The 23,274-nt window shown below is 36.2% G+C and overlaps 1 protein-coding gene across 1 annotated transcript in view; it reads left to right on the top strand.

The window, feature by feature from the left end:
* ZCWPW2 (zinc finger CW-type and PWWP domain containing 2) overlaps nucleotides 1–23,274 on the top strand; it is a 221,726-nt gene that overhangs the window by 123,677 nt on the left and 74,775 nt on the right. Inside the window, 1 exon segment of the mRNA XM_044678879.1 lies at nucleotides 14,800–14,828. Within this exon segment, the coding sequence (XP_044534814.1) occupies nucleotides 14,800–14,828 (29 nt within the window).

The raw sequence follows: 23,274 nt of genomic DNA, 5'->3' as shown, positions 1-23,274 counted from the left end.
AGATAGGAACTAAGTGGTTTGAATAACTGGAAAGTTAGAATATTAGTGGGAATATTAATGTTGAAAATCCCTACTATGAGGACAGCATTAGAAGTTTAAGAAGTTTGAGTTAACTTTAGTTTTCTTAATCATTGTTCCTTCCAGTGCATTTTTAGAGCTTTACTAAGGATACTTTGGGGGGATTTGTGCCCCTCTAGGTCCTACATCTTCTCATAATTTCCCTCCCCAATCCCACATTCATGCTTTGGGCAGACCTCTGTGGTGGTGATAATCTTTTCAGCTGCATAGCAAAATTCCAGGAAGCCATTGTACCTATTGGTGATATAAGAAAGTCTTGAAAAAAACACTAAACAGATTCTAGGGGAGCTCTTCTGTAAAGTAATGTAGAGTTTAATCAGAATTTCCTGACATTTATTGGTAAGACTTAAATTAATATCTTTTAATTGGTAATTTTATAATTTATCCTTTTAGAATTGTTTTCTTTCTTATTACTGTAGAATAAGGCACTATTTAAATGTTATCCTTATTAGGATAGAAGTAGAATTGAAAAAAAAAATCCCTATAAAGAGCAACACATTTGTCAAAATGGGCTTTATTCAGGAAATTAATGGACGTAAGTTTAGTTTTCTGGATATGTGATAGTTGGGTACCACTTAGAGCAGGAAATTTAAAGTACTTCAATAAAAAATCTCATTGTTGACTATTTTGTTCTTTTTATTTTGAACTAGAAAGAGATAATAGTATACATTCTATAGGGATTAATTGGTCTTCGTATGTTCTATTTTGAAACAAGCACTTCTTCCGTGTGAGTTCTCATTATCAATCTATAGAAACATGATACACAACTGTCAGATGTTCCCACTGCTATTTGGATCTAGAAAGTTGAGTTATTTAGTTCCTTCATCTTTATATTTGTATTATTTTATCTTATTTTTCATTTTTTCTGATTCAAATTCTTTATAGGTATGAGTTCATCTTGACAAAATTAAAATAACCCTGCATTTTTTTAGCACCTCTATGTTTTTATACACATGAACAAGCTAAGCTTTTCTAAGGTTTGGAATTAATCTTCTCTTTCCTGGCCCCCTCCACACACAAAGAAAACTGATGAGATAGAAAGTGATATGCTTAGTACAAATTTAGAAAAATCGTGAATTGCAGTTTTGTTTCTTGTGGGCTTTGACTATTACACTAAATATGTTTTCCTCCTTCACCCTCTCTTTCTCCCTCCATCCCTTCCTCTATTTGTCTGTCTCTTTCCTCCTATCTACAAAAAGTAAAATAATTATTTAGGAAAGAGCAGTACATCACTGCAAATTAATAGTATCAAACAAGATGAACCAATATTATATAGTTCAAATATATAATTAATATTTTGTATACAAATACCTGATGCAAACACAGAAAAATCAGTTCCTATGAATCATTCCATGCATGAACTTTCCTTTCATGTCTCTTTACCTTCAAAATGAACATAAACTCTCCCTTGTTTCTATGATTATCAATATGTTGCTTAAAAAGCATTAATTGAGCTTCAAATTTTTGATGGTTAAAACAACAAAACCCAAATTTTGTCAAGCCCTTCACTTTATAAAGCATTTTCTCCTTAGGAATCTTTGAACTGTATAACATAAATATTAATATTTCCATTTTGCAGAAGAGGAAACTGGGGTTTAGAAATATGAAGTAGCTTATTCAAGGTCATATAACACTGCTCAGGATGTTTTTAAGGGAATATTCAAATGGTTGAAGAGAAAGGACTTCATGGTCCCAGGAAAATCCTAGAGAGGATATAGATTTCCTTCATGTAATGTTATTTTTTTATTCATTTTTGAAAATTTAAGGTACAAATTATCTCCCTTCCTTTGAAGGCAATCAGGATGATACATATTCTATATAAACATATACATGGAGTCATATAAACATTCCAATATTAACCATATTGTCAAAAAACAAAAACTAAAAGTGTGCTTCAGTCTGCACCCAGATCTCACCAGTTCTCTATCTCCCTGGAAATAGCATTTTTCATCAGGAGTCCTTTGAAATTGTGTTGGCTCACTGAATTTATCAGAGTAGCTAAGTATTTATTTTTCACTACAATATTGCTATTACTGTGCACAAAGTTATTCTGGTTCTCCTCACTTCACTTTGCATCAATTCATGTAAGTCTCCCCAGGTTTTTCTGAAACCATTCTTATCATTTCTTATAGCATAAAATTATTCCATTATAATCATATACTATACTTTGTTCTGACATTTCCTAATTGATGGACATTCTCTAAATTTCCAAATTTTTGCCACTACAAAAAGAACTGCTATAAATATTTTTGTTCATGAGCCATTTTTCTTGTATCTCTTTGTATTACTCATATAGAAGCAATATTTGCTGCATTAAAGAGTATACATAGTTATAAAGACCTTTGAATATACTTGCAGATTATTCTCCAGAACGATTGGACCAGTTAACATCTCCACCAATAGTACATCAGCATCCTTATTTTTCTATATTCCCTCTAACATTTGTCGTTTTCTATCATGTTAGCCAATATGAAAGATTTAAAGTTTAATTTCATTTCATTGCTCTAATTATTAGCATTTTTTCCATATAACTATTGGCAGCTTCTTCTGAAAATCATCTGGTTATTTCCTTGACAATTTATCAATTCTGGAATAGTTCTTGTGCCTTTATATTTGAGAAATGATGTTTTTATTGAGCAACTCTCTATAAATACCCCCCTCCCCCCATTTCTTCTTTCCATCTAATTTTAGCTGTATTGGTTTTGTTTGTGTATTCCCTTTTTCATTTCATGTAATGAAAATGAACCATTTAATCTCCATGATCTACATCTTGTTTGGACATAAATTCTTCCCTTATCTAAAATCTGACAGGTAAACAATTCAATGCTCCCCTAATTAGCTTATGATATCATCCTTTATGTTTAAATCATGTACCCATTTTGACCTTTTCTTGATATATGGATATGAGATGTTGCTGTCTCCTTAATTTCTGCCAGACAACTGACAAGTTTTCTTGGTAACATTTTTATATGGTCAATTCTTTTCCCCAAAACTTGAATTTTTGAGTTTATTAAACACCGGATTACTATGGTCATTTGTATATTGTGTACCTAATCTATTCCACTGATCCATCACTGTATTTCTTTGCCAGTAACAGATTGTTTTGATGATTATCATTTTGTAATATAGTTTGAATCTTGATACTGTTAGGATGTCTCCTTCATTTTTTTACCCACCAATTTTCTTGATATTCTTGAACTTTTGTTCTTCCAGATGAATTTTGATTTTATTTTTATATCTCCATAAAATCACTTTTTGGTAGTTTGATTGGTATGGTCCTCAATAGGACCATATTAATTTATATACAATTGTCATTTTTATTATATTGGTTTGGCCTACCCACTAACAAACAATATTTTCATTTTTGATACTATTATTTTGTTTCTTCTTTCTTTTTTTAAAATCAAGTTAACCAGAATTTTATCTATTTGATCCATACAACCCCCCCCCCATCCTTAAAACCTCCTTCTAGGTTAATTTATTAGTTCTATTTTTTAGAGTCATTTTTTTATCTTCAATTTTATTTGTTTCTCCTTTGGTTTTCACATTTTCTATTTTGGTACTTAATTGGGGATTTTAAATTTATTTTTCTGTTTTCTTAGTTTCATGTTTCATGCTCAATTGATGGATCTCATTTGCTCATGCTCAGTTGATGTGTTTAAGGATATCAGTTTTCCCCTAAGTATTACTTTGGCCGCATCGCACAAATTTTAGTATACTGTCTCATTATTATTATTATACTTAATAAAATATTGATTGCTTTTATAATTTTTCTTTGACACAGTATTTAGAATTAGATTATTTAGTTTCCAAATAATTTTTAAAAATCCTTTTCTTCCATCTTAGAATCAAGCCAGAAGACAGGTTTAATGGTGGGGCACCAGGGAAGTTAACTATTATTATTAAAATGTAACTAAATGGTTTGTGGGTTCACACTGGGTTGAAGGAGAGACAGGACCAACCAGGATAGGGAGACCAGGGTTCACTGCCAAGCTGTTAACTGTCAATGGGAATGGCAGTTAGGCCAACAGTCACTCAGCCCACATAGGCCAGGGTCTTTGGAACCAGCAGGCAAAAGGTAAAAGTTTATAACAGTTTAATTGAGGGAAATAATAAAGAAGGATGGGAAATAGGGATTCTATACTTACAACTTAAGGGCAAACCACAAGGGCAAGGGAAGGACTTGACTACACTATTCTATTGACCTAAGCCAGGCAGGGCCCAAAGGAAGCAGTACTGAAGTCAAAGGGAAACTCCTCCAAATCTGGTTTCAGCCAGGTTTGGTCAGCTCAGCTAAAGGGCCTGAGGATGGCTTTCAATTGGGGTCTCACAGTAAATCCAAGGATGGTCACAGGATGCCAAGAGCCAACTCCACCAGGACAGGTGATCCAAGGTATTCAGGTAGGGAGAGTGAGTCTGCAATGCTGTCCACCAGATCACAAACCACTTCTCCACTTGGTGCTACTCTGCAGATCTGTTGTCCACTGCTGAAAGCCTCCACCTCTCAGGATCCCAGGGAATCGATGCAGTTTTTCCCTAACTCTGAGTTCTTCCAGTGTTAGCAACAGTTATGTTACAACCACTAATAGAGTCTTTCTCAGAGTCCAAGCCCCACTTCCTGTTCCTTCAATCCATCTTGGAATCCTCCAGCCCTTACTGCTAGGTCCAACACTAATACTAAATTAATTGCTAAATAACCCTCACAACAAGGTAATGGCTAGGCAATGAAATATAAGTGACTTGCTCACAGTCATACAGCTAGGAAGCGTCAGAGGCTTTCCAATTAAAATTTTTTTTTCTTTTAAAACCCTTACCTTCCTTCTTGGAGTCAATGTGTATTGGCTCCAAGGCAGAAGAGTGGTAAGGGCTAGTTAATGGGGGTCAAGTGACTTGTTCAGGGTCACACAGCTGAGAAGTGTCTGAGGCCAGATTTGAACCCAGGACCTCCCCCCTTCCAATTAATTTTTAATGAAGGCATGGTCAGTGCTTTTCTTATATTGTTTCTGGTCCTTACCCAAGTAGAACCTCTGCTCCCGTGCAATCACAACACCTCTCCTCTCTGGAACTGTGAATCAGAAGTAGGGCTCCTGCTCTGTTGTAAGTATAAATGCACCTCTATCCTGTAACTGCTACTAAAAACTAGGCAATGGTGAATGGAATTGTCAAATGTCATTCTTGAACTTAGTGTTATCAAAGGAACCCTCTGGAATCTTTTTTGGATTATGTTTTCAATCCCCTTACCATCTCTGAGCAGAGAAAGCACATATTGGTGATGTTGTTGCCCCCTCCATAGTCCACAACTGGTATTGCTATTGCTCTGTGGTCATAGACCTTTCTTTCTTAAGTTGTTCAAGACTGGGAAAAGTGTCTTACCTTCACCTTTGTTGGTTATGCTGCTTTAGATATTGTATTTTTAAAAGATATTTAATATGTTGTTATTTTAAAATTGAAGAGAGGAACATGTTGGGAGAGTTTAGCAAGAATATCCCCTTTACTCTGCCATTGTGGCTCCACCCATGTAACTTTTTCAGAAGGAAATTAGAGAAGCCATAAAATGGGAAGGGAAGTGACAAATTATTATCATGATGTATTAACCTGGGAAGAGAATCCTTTTGAAGGCTCACAGTAATTGACTTTGATCCTTCATTTGAAGAATTGAACTAATTGTCGCTCTCATGAAAGGAGAGACATAGCAAATCTGGTGAGAGTTTACAATGTGCTCATTCTTTTATCAGAGAGGGTAATATAGATCTCAAGGAAGACCCAGTGGAAACAAACTATTCAGAGAATAGTTTGAACTTCCTCAAAAATTTTCGTCCTTAATTTTATCATCCCCCAATATTCTTCAGGGACTTAAAAATTCAATCATTTAGCAATGTAACTATTTTTGGGTAAAATAAGTCTGTGTCTTATGGGGACTTCTAGTACCTTCAAAATTGACATTCTAGGCAAATGAGGATCTGTTTTATTTTTACAAAGCTACTGGAAAAGAATAAAGCTTAGTCTTTCTCTGGGTTTCTACAAAAATTTCTACAAAATCTGTCATTAAATTCTTCTTTATATGCAAGCTAAGGAATTTAAACTTGCTTCTGACTTCTCTGTTTCTAGAGATCACTACAACTAAAAGTGCCTCCCTTTTCTTATCATGAGTCTCAGCCTTTTAACTTTTCTATGATTCATGTATAGTACTTTGGAATTTCCAATTGTTCCTCATTCCTACTCATCCTTCTTAGGATTCAGAGGGTACTGGTAGGAAAAATATACTTACCTGTAGTTCCAAGTAGACCAAAATGGTCAACTATTTTCAGAAAAAAAGTGCTCTATTTCAACTCAAGCCAAAAGTTGAAAAAAATTCATTTTTGTTTTTAAACAGCAGCAGCTAAAATGTCTTATAGCCCCTTTAGCTGAAATTTAGAATAGCTGAAGGAAGAAGGGGAATGTGAAGAACACAAGATAGAGCCCAAATCTAACATGAATAGTAAGCCCCTTCTAGATGGAATAGAATATAGACTATGTGTATGTGTCTTTTGCAAATTTACTTATTTGTAAGAAACATTTATCTTCTTACTGTTGGAATAATGTTTAAAATACAGAAAATTTGGTCATTAAGACAAGAAAGAAAATTACACACAATAGTTCTAGAAAATAATCCTTTTAGCATCTCTACCTTATTTTAAAATGTTGAAAAATCATTTCCTAGGTGCCAACTCCTTTTTATTTACACCCACCAGATATTCAGGTTATATAATAACAATCATTCAAGACATTACATATAACTGGGATTCTTTTTACTTCTTCAAAATACCTTACAGATGGGAATACGGTTATTAGCTTTCCCTTCTTTACTATCACTTTTGACAAGAGACTTGTGTGAATTATTCAAGGCCAATAAATTTACTCTGGGCAATTCTGTCAAAATAGGCACCTCTTTAGTGATTATTGGCTGACAATTTATCTCAAGATAAGAGATTGCAGGATACATTTATATCTTCCATGAGCAAAAATGCTAAATTGAAGTCCTGCACTGAAGGAATAAAGGTACCACACACTGATGTGTATTTTTTAAAAAAGTAGTTTTGGTTAGATCTGCCCTGAATTAAGTTGTTAATTGGACTGGGGACATGGTTCTGAAATCCAGGGGAATCTTGAAGGAAAATGAAAAGTAAAGTAGCCTCTACTCTTCCATATAAAGGAGGCTTCAGATGGAACCCCCAAAGAGAAAATGGGCTTACAAAAAATATTCCATAGTGAGTAGACCCCAGGAGAGGTAGGCTGGTAAGGATGGTCTAGACACTGAAAGAATTTCCAGAATGAGCCAACAATAGAGTGAGTATAGTTCTGCAGTCCAGAGGATGCCAGAAATAGGATTGGGAAGGTTCCTCTAAATAATTGGTTTTCCAGCTTCCGGATTAAGATGGCAGCAGAGTAAAAAGCAGCTGCTTAACCTCTCCTAACCCACACATATAGGACTCCTCAAGAGGCCATAAAAACAAATCCAGATGAACGAAGGGACCCCACAACAGGGCACAGCATTGAAGGTATGTGGGATCAAGGCATTTCCATGCTATAAGGGGGTGAAATAGCTCTCACTAAAATGCAAGCTGAGCAACCCCCTAACCCCCACATCACCTACAGTGCCAAAGCCAGTGCACAAGAGTTAAAGCAAGTTTGGGGCACCCATTAAGTCCTTGGCAGCTAGCTGGGATCACCAGGGCCTACTCCTGAGAGCAGCAAGATTTAAGACTCCCAAGAGGCTAAAAATGCACAGACTTTGAACACAGAAGTTGAGTACAGACAGGGATGCAGGTACAGACGCGGATCTCGAGCTCAGGCATGGATGTTGGGTGGGGACCCAGGGCAGAGGGGTGCATGACTGTGGAAGCAGAGACCTGAGACTACTGTTAAAGGAGCTTCTGGCGGTGGAACAAGCAAGGGGACCACCAGGAGGCTTGACCCTGAGAACAACTAGACCTGAGACCTCAGGAGCCTAAAGAGGGCAGACAGACCCTGGGTGGGAGGATAAAGCTGAGGGGGCTCTGGGATAAAAATGGAAAGCCAGACACAAGAACCCCAGAAGAGAAAGATCAAGAAGAAATATTTAACAATTGACAACTTTTACACTGAAAAAATCCAGACAACAGAGCAAACAGCAGAGGAGAACAAACAAGTAATCATATCCAAACCTTCCCAAAAAAATGAAAACTGGTCACAAGCACCTGAAGAGTTCAAATCTGAGATTATGAGAATGATGGAAGGGATCTGGAAAGAAAATAACAGTTTAAAAGGCAGAATTTCATAATTGGAAAGTGAAGCTCAGAAATCAAATGAATTCATAAGCAAATTGTAGACCAGAAATGACCAGCTGGAAGCCTTGAAAAACCAAACAGACCAGAATGAAAAGGAAAAACAAAAGATTATAGCCGAAAACCAGTCTCTAAAGGTTAGAACTGGGCAATTCTAAAAAGATGCCCGCAAATCAAAAGAATTGATAAGCAAATTGGAGACCAAAATCAAACAGCTGGAAAACAGGATGGACCAAATCAAAAAAGAAAATCAAAAGATTATAGCAGAAAACCAGTCTCTAAAGACAAGAATTGGGCAAGTAAAAGACAATGATCTCTCAAGACAGGAAGAACAAAGAAAGCAAAGTCAAAAGACTGATAAAATAGAAGGAAACATGAAATACCTCACTGAGAAATTAAAGATTAAGAAAACAGGTCTAGAAGAGACAATCTGAGAATCATTGGTCTTCCTGAAAAAGCAGAAATTAAAAATTTGGACTCCACACTAAAAGAAATTATTCAGCAAAACTGCCCTGAAATTCTACAACAAGAGGGCAATATAGATATTGAAAGGATCCATAGATCACCCTCTACACTAAACCCTGAAAAGACAATTCCCAGGAATATGATAGCCAAATTCAAAAGCTTCCAAGTAAAAGAAAAAAATTACAAGAAGCCAGAAAGAGACAATTCAGATATCAAGGAGCACCAAAATCAGGATCACAAAGGATCTGGCAGCCTCCACACTACAAGATCTCAAGGCTTGTAATATGATATTCAGAAAGGCAAGAGAACTGGGTTTACAACAAAGGATCACCCACCTACCCATCAAAACTGACTATATACTTCCAGGGGAAAGTATGGGCATTCAACAAAATAGAAGATTTCCAAGTATTTGCACAGAAAAGACCAGGACTAAATGGAAAGTTTGATATCCAGCCACAAAAAAAAACAACAAGAGAAACTTGAAAAGGTAAATAACAAACAGAGGGGAAAGAAAGAAAACTCTTATTTTTAAATTTTCCTCTTTAAGGGCTTCAATAAGATCTAATAATTCATATTCCTATATGGAGAAATGTTATGTGTAATTCTCTGTAGTGAACTCTATTCACTATTATAGTATCCACTATTATAGTAATTAGAAGAATTATTCACAGGGAGAGGTAGGAGTACTAAATGGTCTAAGATGATATGAGGGTGGGTGGGAAAGAGGGAGGTGAATAGTATTTGGCACCAAGAGAAACTTGAATGAATAAGAAAAATAGGATATTTTATTACACACAAAGCAGGCATGGAAAGGGGAGGGGATGAATACTATTATAAGAAGGAGAGGAAGAGAGCATTAAGAGGTAATATTTAAACTTACTCTCAGTGGAATTAACCCTGAGAGGGAAGAGTAGCTTTATTCATTGAGATATAGAACTCTATCTAACTCTACTGAGAAAGTCAGAAGGGATAAACCATGGGGAGCTGGGGAGTAGGGAGGTCAAAAAAGGGAGAGGAGGAGAAGGGGGAAGGAATTCATTAGGCCTTAAAAATAAAAAGAGGGGAATAATAAGGGAGGGGGTAGAAAGGGAAAAGTAAATCAAGGGAGGGGATAAGGGTTACTGGTTTAAAACAAATCACTGGTTTAAAAGGAAATAGCCTAAGAAGAAGGGGTAGAACTAGGAGAGGATGACAAAATGTTGGGGAATACACAACTGATAATTATAACTTTGAATATGAATGGGATGAACTCGCCCATAAAAAGGAAGCAAATAGCAGAGTGGATGAGAAACCAAAATTCTACCATATGTTGTCTACAAGAAACACATATGAGGCAGGTGGACTTACACAGATTTAAGGTAAAGGACTGGAGCAAAATATTTTGGGCTTCGAATGAGAAAAAGGAGGCAGGAGTGGCGATCATGATTTCTGACAAATCCAAAGTAAAAAATAGATATGATTCAAAGAGACAGGGAAGGTAATTACATCCTGATAAAAGGCAGTATAAACAATGAGGAAATAACTGTGCTCAGTATGTATGCACCAAATGGCATAGCATCAAATTCCTAAAGGAGAATCTGACAGAGCTCAAGAAGGAAATAGATAGTAAAACCATAATAGTGGGAGATCTAAATATTGCTCTTTCAGATCTAGGCAAATCAATCCAAAAAATAAATAATAAAGAGGTAAGAGAGGTAAATGAAGTCCTAGAAAAATTAGATTTAAGAGATATGTGGAGAAAAATAAATAAGGACAAAATGGAATACACCTTCTTTTCAGCTGCACATGGTGCATTCACAAAAATCGACCATGTAATAGGGCATAGAAACATTGTAAAAAAATCCAAAAGAGCAGAAATAATAAATGTAACCTTCTCAGATCATAATGCAATAAAAATAATAATTAGAAAGGGCACCTGGACAGGCAAATCAAAAACTAATTGGAAATTAAATAATATGATTCTCTAAAACCAATTTGTCAAAGAAGAAATCATAGAAACAATCAACAATTTCATTGAAGAGAATGACAATGATGAGACATCCTACCAAACTCTGTGGTATGCAGCTAAGGCAGTACTCAGGGGGAAATTTATATCCTTGAGTGCATATATTAACAAATTAGGGAGGGCAGAGGTCAATGAATTGGGCATGCAGCTTAATAAACTAGAAAGGGAGCAAATTAAAAATCCCCAGATGAAAACTAAATTAGAAATATGAAAATCAAGGGAGAAATTGGTAAAATAAAAAGTAAAAGAACTATTAAATTAATAAATAAACTAGAAGCTGGTATTTTGAAAAAAAACAGAAAAAAATAGACAAAGTACTGGTCAATTAATAAAAAAAGGAAAGAAGAAAACCAAATTAATAGTATCAAAGATGAAAAGTGAGACCTCACCTCTAATGAAGAGGAAATTAAGGCAATCATTAAAAACTATTTTGCCCAATTATATGGCAATAAATATAGCAATCTAGGTGATATGGATGAATATTCACAAAAAAATATTAATTGCCTAGGTTAACAGCAGAAGAAATAGAATACTTAAATAATCCCATATCAGACAAAGAAATTGAAGAAGCCATCACAGAACTCCCTAAGAAAAAATCACCAGGGCCTGATGGATTCACAAGTGAATTCTATCAGACATTCAAAGAGCAACTAATCCCAATACTATACAAATTATTTGATATAATAAGCAAAGAAGGAGTCCTACCAAATTCCTTTTATGACACAAATATGGTCCTGATTCCAAAGCCAGGTAGATCAAAAACAGAGAAAGAAAGCTATAGACCAATCTCCCCAATGAACATAGATACAAAAATCTTAAATAGAATACTAGCAAAAAGACTCCAGCAAGTGATCAAGGGGATTATCCACCATGATCAGGTGGGATTTACACCTGGAATGCAAGGATGGTTCAACATTAGGAAAACCATCCACATAATTGACCATATCAACCAGCAAACCAACAAAAACCACATGATTATCTCAATAGATGCTAAAAAAGTCTTTGACATAATACAGCACCCATTCCTATTGAAAACACTGGAAAGTATAGGATTGGTTTTCCTATTGTTGTTACTTGTATTCATGTAAGATGTTAATTTTCATGCTACTCAAATTCTTTTTATGAAGTTATTGCTTTTCTTTTGTAAGAATAAAGTAGTTACTGGTGTATCTTTTCCACTTAATCAAAGAGAGCTTATTGGAGGAAGTGGATTTAAATAAGATTTTGAAGCTGCTTATCATTTGTCTGATGGAAGATATTTCTAATGTTACAAAAGATTTCAGAACTGGATCAGTAGGACTTCTTGACAAGATGACTACCTCACAGGAGGCAAACTTCCCAGCTGCCTTATACTTACTTCAGCAAAGCCTCAAAGTTCATGCCAGATCCAATTATGATCTAGAAATACAGTGAGAAACTCTGTTAAATGAATTTTTCCAATCTATAATTGCTTAAAATGTCATGTAGAAGTACATGAGTAATAGGAGGTGACAACTCCAACAAAGAACAGTGGTGACATGATGGAGAAATTCCTGGAGGAACCTTGGAAAACCTAAGGAGTAGCAGCTGAGACCATGACCAATGTAGAGCAGAGCCTGGTTGGCGAGTATGGTGTTGCTGTACTCAGATCTGAAAAGCCCAAGCTTGGGGATTCTGATATTGATAACAATCTATCTTGTGATGCCAGAGAGGGCACTGAGACATTCTAGTAAGCAACACATTATAGTTATCAATATAATGGCTTTAAAAAAATTGAAGACAACAAAAATAAACTGGAGCAACAATTATTCTTAATAGAAATGTGTAGAAGAAAAAAGATTTTGAAAGAGTTAAGGACTCTGATCAGTATAATGACCAACCATTTCAAAGTTATGATGACATATGTTAGCTACCTCCTGATAGGTGATGGACATCCGGTACAGAAACATCCCTTTTTGGATGTTGAAAATATGTAGATGGATTTTGCCTCCCTTTCCCATTCAGGTTCAGATATAAAATTCTAGTTTTCTCTCATAAACCCTTTGGCTTCTTCCTATCTTTTCCAATCTTCTTATACCTTATTTTCTTCTGTGGACTCTACCATCCAATTATACCCACCTTGTCACTCTTCTTTGAATAAGACATTCCATCTCCTGACTCCCTGAATTTTTAATAACCATCTTCAATACTTGGGATCTTCTCCCTCCTTATTTCCACCTCCTTGTTTCCCTGTATTCTTTTAACTCTCAATTAAAATCCTACCTTCTATAAGAAGACTTTCTTATTTCCCTTAATACTGTTACCTTTCTTCTCTTGATAATCTCTATTTAATATTGTCTATATTTTGTTCATATATAATTGTTTGTATTTTGTCTGTCCTATTACATTGTGAAATCCTAAGAAGCAGAAACTGATTTGCCCTTTCTTTTGTATCTTTAGCACTTAAGCTAGGCCCTGGCACATGACTAGTCAAGGAGAAATATTATTTTAATTTTTAGATATGCTTTATGATTTAGACTAATATAAGAAGTGATGTCAAGTCTTTAGACAGCTCAAGTGAGGCAGCCTGATGCAGTGGAAAGAGTACTAGATCAGTCTTAAGATGTAAGTTCAAATCTCACGTATGCTACTTGCTATTTGAATGACCTCAGGCAAGTCCCTAATTCTCTGAGTCTCAGTTTCCTCATCTATAAATTAAAGGATTTGAAGCAGACAACTTCATAGGTTCTCTATAGTCTGGAATCTATATTTCTAAGATACTATTTTTCATAAAACTTGGGTTACTTTACATTTTCCAATGGCACTGTGATGTACTTTTGGTCTTAAAAAAATTTAGCTAGAGTACAGTATACCAATAGAGTATTGGGTTTAGAAGCAGGACACCTGGTTTCAAATCTAACATTCAATACCTACATAATCTTGGACAAACTACAGTTTATTTAATTGTAAAAATAAAGAGATTGGATTAGAACATTTCTAAGGTCCCTTGGTCATCTCTATTAGACATGCATTAGCCCCATATAATTCAATCATATAATACTTTTACATACATAGCTAGAAAATGCTTGAAAAGTTATAGAAATGTACTAGGACTGCTTTGGAATGAATTTATGGTACCTTGGTGAAAGTATAGGTCTCATGTTATAACATAGACATACAAATTCACAAAAGACTTTAAAGCAACTTAAAATACTCATAGTTAACAAATGAATAAAGTAAAAATTTCAAAAGTAAACTTCATTATTTTTCTTGGTTTTGAATTTGGGGGGAGGGAGATTTGGTCAGAAAGAATTAGTGATATAGATTTTTTAAAAAGACTATTGTAGGGGCAGCTGGGTAGCTCAGTGGATTGAGAGCCAGACCTAGAGATGGGAGGTCCTAGGTTCAAATCTGGCCTCAGACACTTCCCAGCTGGGTGATCCTGGGCAAGTCACTTGACCCCCATTGCCTACCCTTACCACTCTTCTGCCTTGGAGCCAATACACAGTATTGACTCCAAGACGGAAGGTAAGGGTTTTTTTTTTTAAAAAGACTATTGTAATATTTTTAAATCCACAGAAGGAAGTTAGTTGGAAGCACAGATATGTGGTAGGGCAGTTTTGAATCTATTATGTAGAATTTATTATATACTTTTTTAAAAAAGCAAGTGTAATATGAAATAGAGATTCATGTTTTCATACAGAATCCTCTTTTTGTGTTCTACTGTGTGTATGGAAATGCTTTTTGAATTGGATAAGGAAGGGGAAAAAAATAGCTGACCAAACAAATCGAAGAGAATAAAAGGGAACATGGGAAGCTAAAATTCATTGTCTGTAAGGAATTGATGTACTGACTAGAAGCCAAGGATGAAGACAGAAAAACTTCCTGTTGATGTTAGCTATTTAAATCATCATTATAGGAATATGAAAACGCATTTGCTATTGAACAACTTTATTTGAATTACTTTTCTGTGAATCTGTGTAGAGGCAGACACCTATTCTTCATCAATACAGAAAATAGTTCAATAATTTTTATGTTCAAAGTGTAGTCCATGGAGTTCTAGGAGCTTACTGTTGTATTGGGGAGATAAGAAATCTACACAATGACTAATATAAGATATATAAAATAGAAATTGTTCTATGTTATATAACATTTATTAACATACTATCACTGATATGTTAATACGATATAATATGTATAATAACAAATATAAAATATTATACTATAATAAACTATATATAAGGCACTGCACTAAATGCTAGAGATAATTTTAAAAAGATAGCCCTTAAGGAACTTAAAATCTAATGGGAGAAGAAAGCACACAAAAAAAGATGAGAGAGGGTGTGATGATGGTGGACTCAAAACCAAGCAGAGCAGCTGAAAGAGAATGAAGAATTGGCTGGACAGAATTTCTGAACCCTCTTTAAAGGGAGGTTCTCCCCTCCCTGATTTTCCCTCTGATTCGTCAATCAGAAGAACCAAAGCAACTAAGGATATCAATGAAGGATTAGTACCAAAGTTGAAGCAGTCTTTATGATGATGAGCTTCCTGGCATGAGCTTATGCTGGGACCTGGGGTTGGGAGGCAGGAGAGGTACAGAGGCTGGGAGGAGATATTGAGATAGGTAATGTTCTTAGAGGTATGTGAAATGATACAACCCACCTAGGAACCTCCCCAGGGCTATGAATTAACAGTCAAGATTGTCTCCCATGTCCCTTACTTTCTTGTCAACTAAGCCATCCTTATCAGAGATGATAAATAGATTTCAACACTTTAGCTAGAAGGCTTTGCATGTTTGGAGCAATATAATTGTAGATTCAACCATTGTGAGCTCTTTTGACTGACTCCTGTAAGAAAGAAAATTTAGATATTAATATGTATATATATTTAAGGTGTGGTCACCAGGAATCAATCAGATCTAGATTAATTCCATAATTAAAATAGACCCAAGTCAGGATGGGTTTTATGGTAGTTTATTTACAATTAGGAAGGTTGAAGGTAGGGAAAGAGAGGGAGAAAAACTCTGGTCCGGACCAGCAGAGGTCCAGTCTGGGTAAGAGTTAAGAGATTAATTAAATTAGGCTACTGGCTACAAGGCCTTAGCAATTAGAGAGGCAAAGAAGCTTCCTTGAGGTAGAGACTCTGGAAACTCCAAGGTAGGTCCAAGGAAGTCAGCCTAATTTACCCACGTGACAATTGATAGGGGAAGCTGCCTGAGGTCTCAGCTGAGATCCTTCAGCACCAAGTTCAAAGTGCCAACTGCCTCAACAGGAAGTTACCATCATATTTGAAGGACAGCATCTTTTGTCACTTCCTGGAGGCCCACCTCTAATTCAAGTGGACAAATGGCAGCCTCAACACTGTTTTGGACTGCCCAAAGGGCAGTCCCGAAGGGTTCTTGATTTGTCACTTATTGTCACATGTGGGTAACTCATCTCCCCTCCCCACTAAGGGAGGTGGGGACAACATTATCTCTGGTGGCTAGAGTTTTAACTATGAATGGGCATGAGCTAATTCCATTTACATGTTACTATGGATTATACAAAAGAGGAAAAAGGAAAGGACTCACAGGTGAATTTGAGCCCTTACCCAAAGCCTGGGGTTGACTGCACCATATAACCCATAGTCCAAGATGACAATCTTTGAATTACCTTATCCCAAGAGGATTTCTGGCAGATAGATCACTGGCAGATGGTCTCTGAACCTCAGGGAGAACAGTTTTCTACAAAGCAGATTCTCAACCAAGGAGTCAATAATCTCTCCTTGAAATTATGACTACCTAGGAAAAATCTCTCAGAGCAAAATCTCATTCTTCCAGCTCAGTAGAAACAGGCAGAGAGCAATGACCATTAATAGTTCAAAATTCCCACAATCTTTCTCTCTTTCTTAGAATTCTCTCCCAGGGCTTGTATCCAAATTCTCTTCTTTTCCTCTTAAAGCTAATTCCTGAAATTTATTCTATTCCTTACCTATTTTCTACAATATGATAATGATATATTTGATACCAAGCAGCACACGTACAGGGAAATGAGCTGCAATTTGACATAGTGTACAATATATGAAGAACAACACAATGTGAATATAGAAACAATAAATTCCTGGCACATAATAGGTGCTTAATACATTGGACTGAGTTCTTATTTGGAGTAATCAGGAAAGGCTTTATTTAATTTAATTTAATTTATTTATTATTTCTCTTGAATATTTTTCCATGTTTGCATGATTCATTTTCTTTCCCGCCTCTCTTCCCTCCCCACTCCCACAGCCAAAAAGCAATTCCACTGGGTTGCACAAATGTTGTCACTTGATACCTATTTTCATATTATCCATTTTTGCTATAGAGGGATTTTTTTATAGCGTAGACCTCAAATCATATACTCATGAATACATGTGATAAGGGATGTCATATGTTTTACTTTTGCTTTTCTATTCCCATAGTTCTTTCTCTCAATGTGGATAGAATTCTTTACATAAGTCTTTCAGGAGTGTCCTGGCTTGTTGCATTGCTACTAGTAGCAAGGTATATTATATTGGATTTTCCCACAATATTTTAATTTCTGTGAACAATGTTCTTTTGGTTCTGCTCATTTCGCTTTGCATCAGTTCACTGAGGTTCTCCCAGTTCATAAAGAAAGCTTCCAGATCATCAATCCTAACAGCATAATAGTATTCCATTACCATCTTATACCACAATTTGTTCAGCCATTCCCCAATTGATGAATAGCCTCTCATTTTCCAATTTTTTTGCCACCACAAAGAGCACAGCTATGAATATTTTTGTACAAGTATTTTTCCTTATCTCTTTGGAGTTCAAACCCAACAGTGGTATGGCTGGATCAAAGGATATGCATTCTTTTAAAGCCCTTTTCATGTAATTCCAAATTGCCTTCCAGAATTGCTGGATTAATTCACAACTCCATCAGCAATGCATTAGTGTCTTGATTTTGCCACAATTTCTCCAACATTTATTATTTTCCTTTATTGGCATATTGGTCAATCTGCTATGTGTGAGGTGATACCTCAGCATTATTTTGATTTTCATTTCTCTAATTATGAGAGACTTAGAATACTTTTTCATGTGCTTATTGATAGTTTTGATTTCTTTATCTGAAAACTGCCTATTCATATCCCTTGGTCATTTGTCAGTTGGGGAATGGCTTATTTTTTTTTGTACAATTGACTTAGTTCCTTATGAATTTGAGAAATAAGACCTTTGTCAGATATATTTATTCTAAATTTTCACTACATTTTGCTGCTTCCCTTTTAATTTTGGTTGCATTGGTTTTGTTTGTACAGAAACTTTAATTTAATATAATCAAAATAATTCATTTTACACTTCGTAGTGTTCCCTGTCTCCTGCTTGTTCTTAATTTTACTTTATATTTAAGTCATTTACCCACTCTGAGTTAATCTTGTTATAGGTTGTAAGATGTTGATTTAAGCCTAATTTCTCCCAAACTGTTTTCCAATTATCCTAGCAGTTTTTGTCAAAGAGTGGGTCCTTGTTTCAAAAGCTGGGATCTTTGGGTTTATCAAACACTATCTTGCTACTGTCATTTACCCCAAGTCTATTCCATTGATCCACTCTTCTATCTCTAAGCAGTATTATATTGTTTGATGAGATGATCACTGCTTTATAATGTAGTTTGAGATCTGGTAAAACTAGGCCTCCAACCTTCCCATTTTAAAAAATATTATTTCCCTTGATATTCTTGATCTTTTGTTCTTTCAGATGAACTTTGTAGTATTTTTTCTAATTATATAAAAAAGTGTTTTGGGAAGATGGCAGCAGAGTAAGGAGCAGCTGCTCAATCTCTCCTAACCGAAGCATACAAGACTCCTCAAGGGGACATAAAAACGATTCCAGACGAATGAAGGAACCCCACAACAGGGTGCAGCATTGAAGGTACATGGAATTGAGGCATTTCCACGCTATAAAGGGGTGAAACAGCTCTCACTAAAACGCGAGAGGAAGAAGCCCATCCACCCCCTCCCCCCAACACCACGCACAACGCCAAGGCTAACGCACAAGAGTGAAAACAGGATTGGGGCAACCAGTAAATCACTAGCAGCCCCAGGGCTTGTACCTGAGAACTGCAAGACGTGGGACCCAAAGTGGCTGGGGGGCACGCATGGACTTTCCCGAGTGTCTGAGCCGGTGAAGGCATTGCCCTACGTGCGGACAAAGATCTCGAACGCAGGGACTTTCCCCATCATCTGCACCAGTGAAGGCATTGCCCTAGGCACGGACAAAGATATAGAACTCAGGGACTTTCCCGAGCCTCTGCCCAGGTGAAAACACTGCCCTAGACGCGGACAAAGATCTGGAATGCAGGGACTTTCCCTAGCGTCTGTGCGGGTGAAGGCAGTGCCCTAGGCCTGGACAAAGATCTCGAGCCCAGGCTTGGACCTCGAGAGGGGACCCGGTGCAGACAGGAGCGAGGCTGTGGAAACAGCCCTTGAGACTGCTGAAGGAGCCTTGGGCAGAGGGGCAGACCGGGGGCTACTAGGAGGCTTGACCCTGAGGACAAGGAGACCGGAGCCCTCAGGAGCTTAGAAAGCGCAGGCAGACCCTGAGTGTGAAGACAAAGCTGAAAAGGGGTGGGGCTAATAATGGCAAGCCGAAAACCCCAGAAGAAAAAGATTATCAAGAAAAACTATGGAATACTCAACAACTTTTACACAGAGAAAATTCAGACAACAGAGGAGAACAAACAAGTATCCAAACGTTCCCAAAATAATGAAAACTGGTCACAAGCTATTGAAGAGTTAAAAAATGAGATGTTGAAGAAGATGGAAGAGATCTGGCAAGAAAATAACAGTTTAAAAGGCAAAATTTCACAATTGGAAAGTGAGGCAAGTCAACTGAAGACCAGAAATGACCAGATTGAAAAGGAAAACCAAAAGATTATAACCGAAAACCAGTCCCTAAAGGCTAGAATTGAGGAATTAGAAGCCAATGATCTCTCAAGACAACAAAAACAAATAAAACAAAGTCAAAAGACTGATAAAATAGAAGGAAACATGAAATATCTTAATGAGAAAGTGACAGACCAAGAAAACTGGTCTAGAAGAGACAATTTGAGAATCATTGGTCTTCCAGAAAAAGCAGAAATTAATAGAAACTTGGACTCCATACTTAAAGAAATTATTCAGCAAAATTGCCCTGAAGTCCTACAACAAGAGGGCAATATAGACATTGAAAGGATCCATACATCACTCTCTCCACTGGACCCAGAAAAGGCAACACCTAGGAATATAATAGCCAAATTCAAGAGCTTTCAAGTAAAAGAAAAAAATCTTACAAGAAGCCAGAAAGAGACAATTCAAATATCAAGGAGCACCAATCAGGATCACACAGGATCTGTCAACCTCCACACTAAAAGACTGCAAGGCTTGGAATACAATATTCAGAAAGGCAAGAGAGCTGGGTCTTCAGCCAGGGATCAACTACCCATCGAAACTGACTATATGCTTCCAGGGGAAAGTATGGGCATTCAACAAAATTGAAGATTTCCAAGTTTTTGCACAAAAGAGACCAGGACTAAATGGAAAGTTTAATAACCAACCACAAAAATCAAGAGAAACATGAAAAGGTAAATAAGAAACAGAGGGAAAAGAAAGAAAACTCATAATTTTTTAAATTTGACTCTTAAAGGGCTTAAATAAGATCTAATTATCTGTATTACTATGTGGAGAAATGCTATGTATAATTCTCTGTAGTGAACTCTATTCACTATTATAATATTCACTATTATAGCAACCAGAAGAATAATTCATAGGGAGAGAACAGGATACTAAATGGTCTAAGATGACATGGGAGGTGGGAAAGAGGGGGGAATAGTAGGGGACACCAAGAAAAATCTGAGTAAATAAGAAAAATAGGATAGTCTATTACACACAAAGAGGGAATAGGAAGGGGAGGGGATAAATACTATTATAAGAAGGAGAGGAAGAGAGCATTAAGAGGTAATAATCAAACCTTACTCTCAGTGTAATTAACCCAGAGAGGGAAGAGTAGCTTTATTATCCATTTGGATAAAAAACTCTATCTAACCCTATTGAGAAAGTCAGAAGGGATAAACCAAAGGGAGCAGGGGAGTGGGGAGGTCAAAAAAGGGAGGTGAGAAAAAGGGGGAGGGAATTCAATAGGCCTTTAAAAAACAAAAAGAGGGGAATAACAAGGGAGGGGGCAGAAAGGAAAGTCAATTAAGGGAGGGGATAAGGGATACCAGCTCAAAGCAAACCACTGGTTTAAAAGAAAATAGTTTTAGAAGAAGGGGTGGGTCTAGGGGAGGATACAAAAATGTCAGTGAATGCACAACTGATAATTGTAACTCTGAATGTGAATGGGATGAACTCGCTCATAAAATGGAAGCAAATAGCAGAGTGGATCAGCAACCAAAATCCTACCATATGTTGTCTACAAGAAACACATATGAGGCGGGTAGACACACACTAGTTTAAGGTTAAGGGCTTGAGCAAAATCTTTTGGGTGTCGAATGAAAAAAAGAAGGCAGGAGTGGCTATTATGATCTCTTACAAAGCCAAAGTAAAAATAGATATGATTAAAAAAGACAGGGAAGGTCATTACATCCTGATTAAAGGCAGTATAAACAATGAGGAAATGACACTGCTCAATATATATGCACCAAGTGGTATAGAATCCAAATTCATAAAGGAGAAAATGGCAGAGCTCAAGAAGGAAAGAGATAGTAAAACCATAATAGTGGGAGATCTAAATATTCCTCTTTCAGATCTAGATAAATCAAACCAAAAAATAAATAAGAAAGATGTAAGAGAGGTGAATGAAGTCCTAGAAAAATTAGATTTAATTGATATGTGGAGAAAAATAAATAGGGACAAAAAGGAATACACCTTTTCAGCTGCACATGGTACATTCACAAAGATTGGCCATGTTATAGGGCATAGAATCATTGCAAACAAAAGCAAAAGAGCAGAAATAATAAATGTAACCTTCTTAGATCATAATGCAATAAAAATAATAATTAGTAAGGGCACCTGGACAGGCAAATCAAAAACCAATTGAAAATTAAACAATATGATTCTCCAAAACCAATTTGTCAAAGAAGAAATCATAGAAACAATCAACAATTTCATTGAAGAGAATGACAATGATGAGACATCCTACCAAACTCTGTGGAATGCAGGCAAGGCAGTACTCAGGGGAAAATTTATATCCTTGAGTGCATATATTAACAAATTAAGGAGGGCAGAGATTAATGAATTGTGTATGCAACTCAAAAAACTAGAAAGCGAGCCAATTAAAAATCCCCAGATGAGGGGTCAGCTGGGTAGCTCGGTTGAGTGAGAGTCAGGCCTAGAGACAGGGGGTCCTAGGTTCAAACCCGGCCTCAGCCACTTCCCAGCTGTGTGACCCTGGGCAAGTTACTTGACCCCCATTGCCCACCCTTACCAATCTTCCACCTATGAGACAATACACTGAAGTACAAGGGTTTTAAAAAAAATCTCCAGATGAAAACTAAATTAGAAACACTAAAAATCAAGGGAGAAGTTATTAAAATAGAAAGTAAAAGAACTATTGAATTAATAAATAAGACTAGAAGCTGGTATTTTGAAAAAACAGATAAAATTGACAAAGTACTGGTCAATCTAATAAGAAAAAGGAAAGAAGAAAACCAAATTGACAGTATTAAAGATGAAAAGGGAGATCTCACCTCTAATGAAGGGGAAATAAAGGCAATCATTAAGAACTATTTCACCCAATTATATGGCAAGAAATATAACAATTTAGGAGATATGGATGAATATTTACAAACATATAAATTGCCTAGATTAACAGCAGAAGAAATAGAATACCTAAATAATCCGATATCAGAAATAGAAATTGAACCAGCCATCAAAGAACTCCCTAAGAAAAAAATCACCAGGGCCTGATGGATTCACAAGTGAATTCTATCAGACATTCAAAGAGCAACTAATCCCAATACTATACAAATTATTTGATATGATAAGTAAAGAAGGAGTCTTAACAAATTCCTTTTATGACACAAATATGGTCCTGATCCCAAAGCCAGGTAGACCAAAAACAGAGAAAAAAACTACAGACCAATCTCCCTAATGAACATAGATGCAAAAATATTAAATAGAATATTAGCAAAGAGACTCCAGCAAGTAATTAAGAAGATCATCCACCATGATCAGGTGGGATTTATACCAGGAATGCAAGGATGGTTCAACATTAGGAAAACCATCCACATAATTGACCATATCAACAGTCTAACAAACAAAAATCACATGATCATCTCAATAGATGCTGAAAAAGCCTTTGACAAAATACAGCATCCATTCCTATTGAAAACATTGAAAAGTATAGGTATAGAAGGACCCTTCCTAAAAATAATAAACAGTATATACCTAAAACCATCAACAAGCATTATATGCAATGGGGATAAATTAGAAGCCTTCCCAATAAGACCAGGA

The sequence above is a fragment of the Gracilinanus agilis genome, chromosome 5 (assembly GCF_016433145.1).
Source record: "Gracilinanus agilis isolate LMUSP501 chromosome 5, AgileGrace, whole genome shotgun sequence".
NCBI lineage: Eukaryota > Metazoa > Chordata > Mammalia > Didelphimorphia > Didelphidae > Gracilinanus > Gracilinanus agilis.
The sequence above is the reverse complement of the archived record's forward strand: the minus strand, read 5'-3'. Positions and strand labels throughout refer to the sequence as shown.